Source organism: Seriola dumerili, unplaced genomic scaffold (genome assembly GCF_002260705.1).
Source record: "Seriola dumerili isolate Sdu_G_001 unplaced genomic scaffold, Sdu_1.0 BDQW01000109.1, whole genome shotgun sequence".
Classification (NCBI taxonomy): Eukaryota; Metazoa; Chordata; class Actinopteri; order Carangiformes; family Carangidae; genus Seriola; species Seriola dumerili.
In genome coordinates this window covers 1-14317 of record NW_019174364.1, presented here as the reverse complement: position 1 = coordinate 14317, position 14317 = coordinate 1, and the positions used below count along the sequence as shown (strand labels likewise).

Here is a 14317-nt window from a genome sequence, read left to right as displayed (position 1 = left end):
GGTCAGATGATCGAGCTACATTGTAAATAGACAGCAGCGCTCCGCCGGGGCCATGCCTTCATAGCCTCTTTAAATCACCTCCGACAGAGCAGATCGCAGCACCCGGACACCCCTTATCCCCAGACACCGCCCTTCCAGCTGCTTCGGCTCATCTCGGCGTGTTGAAGTGTTGTTAAAAGTATGTACCGGTCGCTGTACGCCTTCCGATCCGCGGAGCCCAACTCGCTGCACTTCGCGGCCGGAGAGAGCTTCCTAATCCTGGAGAGGAGCAACAAACACTGGTGGCTGGGGTCCCGCTGCAGCTCGGGAGAAACCGGCTACATCCCCGCCTCATACATCGAAAAAATACAGGTAAACACCACTTTCTGACCTTCACGCTTTTTGTCTCTTTGTGACCATGTCGCATCCTGAGGTGAAGAGAAATCTAGTGAGTGTTGTAAGGGGGTTGGGGGGGGGGGGTTGATAGGATCGGCAGAGACAGATCCAGTGTAGCTGTGCAGTGCGGTGTGTGTGTTGCAGTGCAGGCCATGTTGAAGCTGACTGCTGGTTGTTGCACGTTTGCAGAAGAACCCATAAATTATTGGAGGGATTGCATTATGTAGAGTCATGGCCTTCTGCACTGCAGCTGCTGACTGCGACAGAGGGGAATCACAGGAAAGGAGTCAGAGAAGGATGAGATGAGAGACAGGACAGAGAGACTGAGTCCAGGACAGAATCGCATATGAGATGGGACAGCTCCAAGGACTAGACCAGCAAAGCCACCAAAACAGAAAGCCATTGTGTCTGCTCAAATTAAAATCATCTCCTCCTCTGACTCTGCATTTTATTATCAAGAATCACTCTTAACTCATCTTCTCATTGTTGAATAAGTAGCTACTTCCTCCCACATAGCTTTTGGTTTTCTCTCAGTCACACCCACATGAGCTCTAATGTGAGAGGACTCCCTTTTTCCAAGGATCCAGACTAAGACGGACTGAACTAGTCAGAGCATGTATTTGGTAAAATCATAGGCTCACACACACTGGCAGGATAGGAATGCTCTCAACTGTTGGTAATGACATTGGCCGTGGAGGTTTAATGAGCCTGAATGTGAGGCCTCGCTGAGCTCGTGTGACACTGGCTAAAAGGCTGTTTTTGTTAGATAACTGCCCCAGTTTGTTTCTGCCTGGAGTCGCGCATGTCCCCAAGGCTGAATTTTTTGTTCTGTTATGTTTAAAGTTGAATAATTAGGCATGCTGCCTTGTTAATGAATATTTTATTTGTTCATCTCCTCCCACCATATTTTCTCTTTTTATCTGCCAGGCTCCAGAGCAGGATGAGGTGTTGCAGTCTATTGACAGAGCAATCGAAGGCATCCATAATGTGGCCTTAAAAAATGGAGGCAAATACAATCTGGAACAGCGAGATGTTCTGCAGTGAGTCGAATATGCACATGATAAATGTCAAATAGTAAGATATTGTTCTACCTACAGTATGTCCTGCATATGAGTCATTATTCTCCTCCATCACAGAAAGTTGATCCATCACAGAAAGGAGACCCTTGCACGGCGGAGTTCCTCCTCCTCTGGTCATAAACAAGGCCTCCCATCTTCCAGCAGTGAAATCTCTCTCAGTCAAACTCCTCCTCCACCCAATGGCCTTAACCGAGACTATGGACGACAGGGAAGCATGCCATTATCAGGAAGCATGGACAATATGCAAGCAGAACAGGGCTTTTACCAGGTAACACACTCATGGCCATATTAACCTGTTAATAAACATACTAAAGATCAGCCTCACAATTTAAATCCCACTTATTTCCCTCCTGAAAAAACACAAATGTGGGTTTACGAAATCGTAATTTGTATTTTTCCATTTTCAATCCTTCCATGTAAATCTTTGGTTTGGGAATCATGTCTGTTCATTCTTTAGCTCAGGTATTTTGTGTCTCAATTAGTTTGTGGTAATTTTGATAAAACATAAGTTTATGAGCCACACCCTTGGCTTAGCAGTTAAAATGTCGGCCCTGAGCTGCAACATGCTGTGTTCACATCTGCTCGAGGATCGAGGATATACAGCATGTCTCCACAAAACAGACTGATAATAAAATTTCACTTTTTTTTAGGGAGTAATATAGAGCTGCAATTAATCAATTATTGAATTGGCAGCTCTTTTGAAAATGAATCAATTGTGTTAAGTTATTTTTCCATGCAAAAGGGACAAACATTACCTGGTTCCAGCTTCTCCAATGTGAGTATTTGCCACATTTCCCACTCTCTGTTTTATATCATTGTAAACTGAATATTTGGCTTTTGGGCTGTTGATTGGACAAAACAAGACATTTGAGTGCATCACCTGGGACTCCGGGAAAACGATAATTGATAATGAAGATAATCACTAGTTGCGGCTGGACACAGTAATCATGCTGGATTGGTCTAAGTTGATATTGTTTTTCTGTGGTGTAGATTCAGTAACAAATGTGCAATGAGTCAAATCACCAAAAGTCAAGCGACAGAATAATGGAACTGAAGCTTTTGGGGCCCCCGGAGGTCTGGGCCTCTGTGGCAGTTGTCTGCTTTGCCCGGTTGGTAATCCAGCCTTGCCCGTGTCCCCTCCTGCAGGTGCCTCCTCAGCCTCGGCGCGCGGCTCCGATCACCCCTCCTCCCCCTGAGAAACAGAGAAACAGCCGGCGTCCAGGTCAGTGAACAGCAGCGGTAACATTACTTCCAAACAGACATTACAGCAGAGTGTTCTTGCTGCTGCTTTTAGCTGATGCTACCTGCTTCAGCTCTATACTTTACAAACATACTCTATTCTTAGTCAGGTCATTCCTGTTCACTCTCTCCTCTCTGTAACTGGAGCTCTTTCACACACTCTCTCTCTCTCTCTCTCTCTCTCTCTCCCCCTGCCAGCAGAGCCGGAGGTCCCCTCCAGAGTCTCCTCTCTTCCTCCGTCCCCTGCTCCCTCCCTCTCAATCAGCACCACCTCTTTGGAGTCGGGCTCCTCCCACTCCCTGGTCTCCTCTGATGTCAGTTTCCCAAGTGTTTCCAGCACCCCCCCTCCTCCCGTGCCATCCCGTGTGAAGCCCTCTGCGCTGCCTCCAGACGCGCAGCCCTCTGACTCTTCTCCTCAGCCGGCTCCTGCGAAGAAAAGCCCGGCACCGCAGCCTCCCAAGCCCACCCCCCCTTTACAGCCTGCTGAGGAGAACCAGCCTGAAAGTGAATGGCCCGTTGCCCCCCCGTCTGTTGCTGAAAGCCCTCCTGGCAGCCCCACTACATCTGAGCCAGTTCCAATGACTATTGGGGCTGAACTGATCGAGCTGGTGCGGAAGAACACGGGCTTGAGTTACGAGCTGTCGCGGGTCGCTGTCGGCGTGGTCGTTGGCCATCTGCAGACCGCTTTACCTCAAGCCTCCTCCGCCTTGGAGCAAGTTCTCGTCTCACTGGTGGAGAGCAAGGTCAGATTTGCTTTCATTACATCATGTGGATTCAGCCTCTTGGAGCCTCGCCAGCTTAGAGGAGAATACCGGTGTCGTTTTAAATTACAGCTCAGTCTGCATTTAGCTGACATTCTGAAAGGCGTAGGACAGTACCTTTCACTCATTTCCTGTTTTTAAATGCACACTTTACAGTGTGAAACCAAGCATGAAAGAACTGCTGAATGTTTCCTGGCAGACATTTCCATGTCTTCCTCTTGGTTTAAGGTGATTAATAGTCGGCATCGTGTAATGTCATGCCAAGAGGCCATTGGTGAGAGTTTTTTGTCTCCGTCCCAGATTCTCATCCTCATCTAACTGCAAAGCCTGAAGGACTCTGTGATCTAGTGGAGGCCTCTTTTGCTTTTAGATATGAAACCCTCAACTTGGGCTTAACAAAATATTTGATAAAGCAAAGACTTTTAAACAAAACCAAACTGAGGGTTGTAGCTTGGATGGTTTTCAAGCCCGTATTTGTCATTTTTAACACCAATGAATTACAGAGAATAGCCTGTTCTGAAGGAAGGAAAACAAACGCTGATATCTCCAGCTGTGCTGTGCGCACGCAGACAACACAATGTAGAGCAGAGAAGCATGCAGCAGGATTGACACACACTTTAAAACCTCAGATATTATCCTGTTTAAAGCTGCTCTAATCAATACATTTCTATTTTCAATGGATCAAATTACAATTTGTAATGTGAAATGGGTCACACATTGTGACAAACACACAGACTAAATACCCGTATAAATGGATGCCTGCAGGTTTAGAAAAGTATTGCCGGTGTTTTCACTAGTGAGATGTTAATGGAAATTCTCAGCTAAAGTTTACACACAGCTCAGTGTCTAAATTACACTAAAATCCACTTAATTCCATAATAAAAGGAATGTTAATTGTACGTATAAAATATATTTTTACTTTATAAATTAAGCAGGACCCTTGTATGTTAGAGGATAGATAGTCAAGGCTCCTCTGTAATGTTTCGTGTCTCTGTAGGATTTGAGTGCAGCTCTGCCGCAGGGCCAGGTGTGTCATGATGAACAGCGGCTGGAGGTGATCTTCAGCGACCTTGCCCGTCACCGGGACGACTCGCAGCAGCGTAGCTGGGCGCTTCACGAAGACCACGCTCTAATCGCCTGTTACCTCGAGGAGCTGCTGAAGATACTGGTATGACGCAGGGAGCTTCCGACCTCCCTGTCCTGTAACTGTTCATGTTTCCAACCGTCTGCACTACACAGTGAAGTGTAAGACAGTGTGTAACATCCCGACTAACTGTCGCACATGTAAATATGAATTTTGGGTCTGTCAGTCATAACTAGGTAAAGATTTATTTATATTGCACTTTTCAAAACAGACAAGTTGTAAAGTGCCTCCGACATTAGTCAATATGGGTTAATGTGCACAGTATATTCATTTATTTTATTAGTTCATTTATTAATTTAAATGTGAACAAAGGACCTACAGAAAGGAAATTCAGATAAAGTCGCAGCAGCAGAGACAAGTTTCAGTGAGAGGCCACTAATTCAACATATATTATAGGTTGGACAAGAGTCGCTCAGTTGTTTTATCCTCATTATTATATTATGAAAAGTTTTCCGTCGGGATGATGATGTGGCCACAGGACCCGTCCAGATGTCGGGTTGTAAATACCAGACATGTTTGATAGGATCAGAGCGGCTCAGACGACTGTAAATCCAACAGTGTGGTGAAAGACTGCATCTGTAAACCCTCCAGGCTGCCACATATTCTTTGTTGGCAGTTCGTCCCATCCAAACCTTAGATCAGGGTTGGGATGTTCAGACGAGTTGTTAATGGGCTCCATAATCCTCTGCTTTGTCCAGTCAAACAGATTATGAAGTTACATAGTTATGATGTTATTACATCATTGCTGTTACAACTAAAAGCTGTTGTTTTTTTGTTTTTTTTTTCCCTCAGACTGATGCAGATCCAGAGGTGTGTAAGAGGATGTGCAAGGCCAACCACTATGAGAATGTGCTCTCTCTGGTTTCATATTATCAGATGGTAAGACGTAATGATAATAATAATGATAATAATAATAATTTTAATGTTAGGTTAAGTAGAAAAATATCTCTGTAAACATATTGCTGCCGAGTTTCCTCTTAAAGTTATTAAAAGTTTATTCTTCTCATTAGTTTACCTAAGAACCTGTTCAACGATAATATGCAAGTCATAGTTGTTGTTAATGATATATTCTGTTTAATAAATGCTTCAGAGCTCTGTGCAGTACTGTGAGTTCACTAGTTTTCAGCCTCAGTGGTCTAAATGTGTAATTACTGAGTTGGTGTGGATGTTGGCGAGGTTCAGTGTACATTCGGTCAGTGTTGGCTCATTGTTGCCGTCGCGTGACCCCGCAGGAGCATCGAGTGTCTTTGCGGCTGCTGCTGCTCAAAGTGTTCGGGGCGATGTGCAGCCTGGATGCTGCCCTCATCTCCACGCTCCTCAACGCCATCCTCCCCATGGAGCTGGCCAGAGACCTACAGACAGACACGCAAGGTGCAAACATTTACCTTTTGCACTGCCTCCCCTTAATGTGACCAAATGAACACATTTTTAAATTTTTTGTTTTTTTTTGTCTGTTTTTCTGTCCTCAGAGCACCAGAAGATGTGTTACACAGCTTTGGTACTCACTATGATCTTCTCAATGGGTGAACAGGTGCCATATCATCACTATGGTATGAAAAGGCTTTCTGATGTTTTATAAAGCTGCTGCGTTATGACGCATATTTCCAGTATATAATATGTGTTCTGTCCTCTATATTGAACCTCTGCATATAATGTTATGCACATAAAAACAGAATCATTAAAGAACAAAGCCAATTCTTCCAAAACAGTGAAAAACTATTTTGTTTTTAGCCTCATGACAATGCATTTTTTTTTTTTTTTTTTTTTACCTCGTTTGACAAGTTACGGAAGGTTTTCCAAAGCTAGACAAATCTGCTTGACGTGTATGCATTAAAAGGTGAATTAAAAGGACACTGTGTGCAGTAGTTAAGACATAATCCTGCCCCTCCCTGCTTTCAGAACACTTGAATGCTGACTTTGTTCAGTTTCTGCTGGGTGTGGTGGAGGACGGGCTTCCCTCTGATCCCACAGAGCAGCTGCCTGACACCTTCCTCAACCTCCTGCTGGCCTTCAACCTGCACCACACGAGTGAGAACACCCTCAATAAGCTTTTCTGTCAGCAGACATTTTGAGCTGTCATAGCTGGAAAGTGTAGCTGATAGAGTTAATGATGGCTGGAATCCATTACTGTTTACCATCTCCAGGGTCCTGGTGTTGTTTTGTGCCCGGCTCTGCTGAGCTTTAAATGAGTTTTTTTTTTATCGTTTTACTATAGATACTTATTTGTGCTGCATGTCTGTGTCTTGTCTGTGTCACCCAGCGCCCAGCAACAACGTGATCATGCAGGAGCTGAAGAAGAAAAATGTCAAGATCCTGTCAGAGAAAGTGCTGCTGCTTCTGAACAGAGGCGGTAAAAGACCATTGTTTGTCACATTTCCCAGTTTTCATATTCATGCTCGGAGCACCCTCACCTTTATTCCTCACATCCTTATCACCTTTTGTCCTCTGCTCTCCAGACGACCCTGTGTGTATGTTCAAACACACCCCACCTGCACCGCACTCCGTTCTCAAGTTTCTGCAGGATGTCTTTGCCAGCAGAGAGACAGCTGACATATTTTACAGCACTGACATGATGGTGATGATAGACATCGCCGTCCGGCAAATATCTGACCTTTCACCCGGAGACAAGGTGAGACGCCGACACGCTGCGCAGCTGCCGTTCTCAGGCTTTCGTGATGCTACCTCTGCTATATCAACAGCTCATTAACATGTCTGATTACAATCCCCTCTCTCTTTCCCTCACTGTGAAGCTGCGGATGGAGTACCTGTCCCTCATGCACTCCATAATGCGCTCGACGGATTACCTCGAGCACCAGCACCGCCTGCATGACCTGCAGGGGGCGCTGCAGAGGATTCTCAGGGAGGAGGAAGATCCGGGAGAGGATGAGGGGAGCGCTACAGCGAAGCAGATGGATAAGCTAATTGTACAACAGATCTACAAGGAGTTCCCAAAGATCTGTGAGAACCAGGACTAACCATATCATTATCATGCTCACACACTGTAGTCTGCTCCCGTCTACTGCAGGGAGGTACGATAAAGCTTGAAAGAAGAAAGAACTGATGTTTGATGGGACGTCCTGTATTCTGTGCCAGCCTGTACTGAGAGAAGCAAATCAGTTTTGCCAATATTTTCTTGGACTCATTGCCCAGGGATACAGCATCCATGTGATGTTGATTTCAGAAATGTTTTTCACAGATTTTCCCTTTTATTTGAGTGGGAGGTTGTCTTTGGTGTGCACTTCAAGAAGGGAAAAAAGAAGTGAACAAATGGACAAAAAAAAGATAGAGGGATTAAAAGTAGCCAAAATCTAAGCCGAGTCGTGGAGCCTCTCACAGTGAATTTTTAGCAATAATTACCTTAAAAATCATACATTTACTAAATGTACTCAGAGTATCTTGAAATTAAAGAAACAGCAACCGCGACTAAACCTTATTCTAACCAAAGTAACTTCAACCAAATTTATTTTAAAACAAATTGTGATGGAAAGGCAGATTTTGAAATTATGTTGAAAAAAGAGCCACAACAGGAACTGCTGTGAGAAGACTTTGACCCTTTATGTGCTTCCCTTAATAGTGGGACCAAACTACTGTGTGTTACTGAGAGCATTATTTTCTTTGTAGAGTACAGTGGTCCTAAAACTGACTTTTCCTCTTTCACTCACCTTCTCTTTTATCACATTCAAATTAAAATCCAGTCGAACAAGTGTACTATCATCGCGAGAAAAAGCACACTCTGACTCATGTGTTATCATTACTAAGCTTTTAGCTGAGTAACTTGCTGCTACATATTGAGTCTCTCCTGTGGCTCCGTCTGCAGTTTTCTCAGTCTGGTACGCTTGTCTCTTTACTGCTTTTCAGACACTTAAAGACGATCACTCTGTACTTACGTATGTGAAGCTCCTCAAGTGTCAGGGGTTTTTGACTGTTTACAGATTAATGTTGGACTGAGGGGTTTTTGTCTTTATGCTGCATTCACATTCAATCTAACTGTGCTGCAATAAGGCTTTTAACACCTCGCTGTAAAATACTGAGTCTTGACTGATGTGAGGAAAAAGTGTTCTGCAGTTATTATCTAAGATATTAAATTAGTCAGTGTTGTTAATTTTCAGTTATAATCTCATGGTCCTACTGAAAATCAAGAGGAGGGAGAGGGCATACAGGGCATTTCTTTTATCTCCTCGTGGTCTTATACTTTAACAGCAATGTGTACTGTTCCCCGTTTCTTCCCCACAATGTAGTGATTGATGTTGTTCTCCCATCTTACACTTGAACTTATCTGTTTTTGTCCCTGGCATGGCTTCTTCCATCTCGAGAAGGTAGACACAATCCAGAAGTGATATCAGATTTTAGTTCGTGTCCAAGTACTCATTCATTACCTGTTTGTGTGTCTGTTTACAGTGTGTGTGAGAGAGAGAGAGAGATGAACGTCTCCTTTCCATGATTAACATTATCTGCAAAACTGCTACAACTGTGTTGTAATAAAACTAATAAAGCTATATTTTAACAGTGGAAGTGGTCAGACATTTATGTATCAAAAAACAAAGCAAAATGGGAATGTCCTCTTTCTTTGACTTTCAGCTTTTTTATACATAATGCATGTTTGTATATTTGTCTTCATGTAACCACTTGTAACCAATATTTTGTTGTATTAATGAAATTCTTGATATACACTTGTGTGTAAAACACAAAATACTAAATCAAAAAAGAGTCAGAAAACATAAACGATACATGACAATGAGCACCGATTGAGAGGTGGAAAATTTTAAGACATACACAAATAATAATAATGATAATAATAACTAGAAAATTCCAGGGAAATTCTGAGTGCCATGGGGGCTACTGCCGGGATGAGTATATGATTTATTTCCAGTGTTCAAAAGTCACCCTGATCATATTCTGGTTTTGAGAAATGTCTTGATATAAAAGACTCTGATATAAAACAATGTCACATCCCTCCATCATGTATTATGTGGGAAATATCTCATATTCTGTGTTGTTTTTTTTAATAAAACAAGAGGCAACATGTCTTCAAACTGGCATTTAAAGGGTTAAAATCCTGAAAACTAATAAACATTTGGCAGGTTTGAGCAGCACTGAAGTGGTTTAAGAGATGTATGCAAAAAAAGCAGAAAGAAATATTGATATATGATGATTTTATAGCATTTTCTTTGGGTGTCTTTTTTGGATGTGAGGAACCCCAGAGGGTACAAAATGTGTTACCAATGTATAATAGACCTGTAACAGTAACTGACATTAGATTTTAAAAATAGGTCAAAAAAGACACTTTCTTGCAGAAATCCATACCTTCAGCTGTAACACAGCCAAAATGATCAGCAAATCAAAAAAGAAAAGTGAGGGAAATGTCCAAAAAAGGACAGAGGGACCCCTGAGAGTTAATAAATCCCATGAACCGCTATTTAAATTACTACTATTATGTTTTTTTCGGTGCTTAATTTAACATTACTGGGGAGGAGAGCAACGCGACTAGAAGTGACAGCGAGAGAGGGCTAGTAGCTTCTCCTCTCCTCTGCTCTGTTGCCTTATTATGTCATTCCGTCCCATGCCTTACCATACTACGACGTTTAAAGACCTTTTATGCCTTAATTAACTATGATTATTTTTTGACATTTTTACGCCATACTATACTATGAGTTTTTTTGGCATTTTTATGCCATACTATATTTTGCATGTTTTTTAGCATTTTTATGCCTTACTATATTATCCGTGCTCATGCCCAGCCATACTATGCCTTTTTATGACCTTTCATGCCTTAATAATACTATGGATTAAAATTTTTGACATTTTATTGCGCATACTATACTATGACGTTTTTTGGCATTTTTGTGCCATACTATATGTTATGTTTTTTTACATTTTATAATGCCTTATTATGTCATTCACGTCCCATGCCTTGCCATTCTATGACGTTTATATGACCTTTTATGCCTTAATATCATTATTGATGGATTTTTTGACATTTCATGCCATACTATACTATGACGTTTTTTGGCATTTTGTGCCAATTTACATATATTTTGATGTTTTTCTGTCATTATTATGCCTTATCATATATTTGTGTCAACATGCCTTGCCATGCTATGACCTTTTTATGACCTTTTACTGCCTTAATATAGTATGATGATTTTTTGACAGTTTTATGCCATACTATACTATGACGTTTTTTGGCATTTTTTGCCCATACTATATTTTGATGGTTTTTTTACATTTTTTGCCTTATTATGTCATTCCGTCCCATGCCTTGCCATTCTATTGAACGTTTATATGACCTTTATGCCTTAATATATACTGTATTTATGATGATTTTTTGACATTTCATGCCATACTATACTATGACGTTTTTTGGCATTTTGTGGGCATACTATATTTTGATGTTTTTTGTATTATTATGCCTTATTATGTCATTCCGTCCCATGCCTTGCCCAGTACTACGACGTTTAATTGACTTTTACACCTTAATATACTATGATTATTTTTTGACATTTTACGCCATTTTATGCCATTATATGTTTGATATTTTTTGTCATTATTATGCCTTACTATATTATTTTAGTCTCATGCCTTGCCATTCTATGACGTTTATAATGACCATTTAATGCCTTAATATACTTTGATGATTTTTTGACATTTTATTAGTCCATATTATCACTATGACGTTTTTGACATTTTTTGTGCCATACTATACTTTTGATGTTTTTTGTCATTATTATGCCTTACTATATTAATTTTGTCTTATGCCTTGCATTCTATTGACGTTAATATGCACCTTTATGCCTTAAATATACTTTGATGATTTTTTGACATTTATGCCATACATACTATGACGTTTTTTGGCATTTTTGTGCCCATACTACTATTTTGATGTTTTCATTATATGCCTTACTATATTATTATGTCTTATGCTTTGCCCATACTATGACCTTTTTTATGACCTTTTATGCCTTAATATAGCTATGATGATTTTTTGACTTGTTATGCGCCATACTATACTATGCACGTTTTTTGCAATTTTTTGTGCCTATACTGATATTTTTGATGTTTTTTGTCAATTTTTATGGCCTTTATTATGTCATTCCGTCCCATGCCTTGCCATTCTATGACGTTTTATATGACCATTTTAATGCCTTAATATATTATGATGATTTTGTGACATTTCATGCCATACATACTATGACGTTCTTTGGCATTTTTGTGCCATACTATATTTGATGTTTTTGTCATTTTTATGCTTATTATGTCCATCGTCCCATGCCTTTGCCATTCTATGACGTTTATATGACCTTTTTTATGCCTAAATAACTGTATTATGTGATTTTTGACATTTCATGCCATACTATACCTATGACGTTTTTTGGCATTTTTGCTTGCCATACTATTATTTTGATGTTTTTTTGTCATTATTATGCCTTATTATGTCATTCCGTCCCATTGCCTTGCCATACTACAGACGTTTATATGACCTTTTACACCTTAATATACTATGATTATTTTTTGACATTTTACGCCATTTTATATGCCATTTATATGTTGATATTTTTTGTCATTATTATGCCTTACTATATTATTTTGTCTCATGCCTTGCCATTCTATGACGTTTATATGACCTTTTATGCCTTAATATACTTTGATGATTTTTTTGACATTTTATGCCATACTATACTATGACGTTTTTTGGCATTTTTGTGCCATACTATATTTTGATGTTTTTTGTCATTATTATGCCTTACTATATAATTTTGTCTTATGCCTTGCCATTCTATGACGTTTATATGACCTTTTATGCCTTAATATACTTTGATGATTTTTTGACATTTTATGCCATACCTATACTATGACGTTTTTTGGCATTTTTTGTGCCATACTATATTTTGATGTTTTTTGTCATTATTATGCCTTACTATATTATTTTGTCTTATGCTTTGCCATACTATGACTTTTTATGACCTTTTATGCCTTAATATAGTATTGATGATTTTTTGACGTTTCATGCCATACTATACTATGACGTTTTTTGGCATTTTTGTGCCATACATATTTTGATGTTTTTTGTCATTTTTATGCCTTATTATGTCATTCCGTCCCATGCCTTGCCATTCTACTGACGTTTATATGACCTTTTATGCCTTAATATATTATGATGATTTTTTGACATTTCATGCCATACTATACTATGACGTTCTTTGGCATTTTTGTGCCATACTATATTTTGATGTTTTTTGTCCATTATTATGCCTTACTATATTATTTTGTCTTATGCTTTGCCATACTATGACCTTTTTATGACCTTTTATGCGCTTAATATAGTATGATGATTTTTTGACATTTTTATGCCATACTATACTATGACGTTTTTTGGCATTTTTGTGCCATACTATATTTTGATGTTTTTTGTCATTATTATGCCTTATCATATAATTTTGTCACATGCCTTGCCATGCTATGACGCTTTTTATGAACCTTTTATGCCTTAATATAGTATGATGATTTTTTGACGTTTTATGCCATACGTATACTATGACGTTTTTGGCATTTTTGTGCCATACTATATTTTGATGTTTTTTTTACATTTTTATGCCTTATTATGTCATTCCGTCCCATGCCTTGCCATTCTATGACGTTTTATATGACCTTTTTATGCCTTTAATATACTGTATTATGATGATTTTTTGACATTTCATGCCATACTATACTATGACGTTTTTTTGGCATTTTTGTGCGCATACTATATTTTATGTTTTTTGTCATTATTATGCCTTATTATGTCAATTCCGTCCCATGCCTTGCCATACTACGACGTTTATATGACCTTTTACACCTTAATATACTATGATTATTTTTGACATTTTACGCCATTTTATGCCATTTATATGTTGATATTTTTTTGTCATTATTATGCCTTACTATATTATTTTGTCTCATGCCTTGCCATTCTATGACGTTTATATGACCTTTTATGCCTTTAATATACTTTGATGATTTTTTGACATTTTATGCCATACAATACTATGACGTTTTTTGGCATTTTTGTGCCATACTATATTTTGATGTTTTTTTGTCATTATTATGCCTTACTATATAATTTTGTCTTATGCCTTGCCATTCTATGACGTTTATATGACCTTTTATGCCTTAATATACTTTGATGATTTTTTGTTTTACCAAAAATTTTTTTTTTTTTTTTTTTTTTTATTTTGGGGCCCCCCATTTTTTTTTTTAAAAAACTATACTCTATGACGTTTTTTGGCATTTTTGTGCCATACTATATTTTTGATGTTTTTTTGTCATTTTATGCCTTAGTTATGTCATTCCGTCCATGCCTTGCCATTCTATGACGTTTTATATGTGACCTTTTATGCCTTAATATAATTATATGATTTTTGACAATTTCATGCCATACTATACTATGACGTTTTTTGGCATTTTTGTGCCATACTATATTTTGATGTTTTTTGTCATTATTATGCCTTACTATATTATTTTGTCTTATGCTTTGCCATACTATGACCTTTTTATGACCTTTTATGCCTTAATATAGTATGATGATTTTTTGACATTTTATGCCATACTATACTATGACGTTTTTTGGCATTTTTGTGCCATACTATATTTTGATGTTTTTTGTCATTATTATGCCTTATCATATAATTTTGTCACATGCCTTGCCATGCTATGACCTTTTTATGACCTTTTATGCCTTAATA

At 39.1% G+C, this 14317-nt stretch overlaps 1 protein-coding gene across 2 annotated transcripts; it reads left to right on the top strand.

Annotated features, from left to right (window-relative positions):
* Positions 1-33: 33 nt before the first annotated feature.
* On the top strand, positions 34-9412 carry nckipsd (NCK interacting protein with SH3 domain). Of its 2 annotated transcripts, none has more exons than XM_022746776.1 (13): positions 34-351; positions 1303-1415; positions 1512-1722; positions 2601-2676; positions 2895-3436; positions 4452-4622; positions 5391-5477; positions 5831-5969; positions 6068-6148; positions 6498-6626; positions 6859-6948; positions 7055-7227; positions 7349-9412. In XM_022746776.1, the coding sequence occupies exons 1-13, from the start codon at positions 181-183 to the stop codon at positions 7571-7573; spliced, it is 2208 nt and encodes a 735-aa protein (XP_022602497.1). In that variant the 5' UTR covers positions 34-180; the 3' UTR covers positions 7574-9412. The 2 variants fall into 2 exon arrangements, with proteins under 2 accessions (XP_022602497.1, XP_022602496.1); XM_022746775.1 differs by having other exon boundaries at positions 2892-3436.
* Positions 9413-14317: the final 4905 nt, after the last annotated feature.

Coding starts and splice junctions, on each gene's coding strand:
- nckipsd (XM_022746775.1), top strand. CDS start 181: ATGTACCGGTCGCTGTACGCCTTCCGATCCGCGGAGCCCAACTCGCTG. Junction 352..1,302: donor CATACATCGAAAAAATACAG/GTAAACACCACT, acceptor TTTATCTGCCAG/GCTCCAGAGCAGGATGAGGT. Junction 3,437..4,451: donor TCTCACTGGTGGAGAGCAAG/GTCAGATTTGCT, acceptor GTGTCTCTGTAG/GATTTGAGTGCAGCTCTGCC.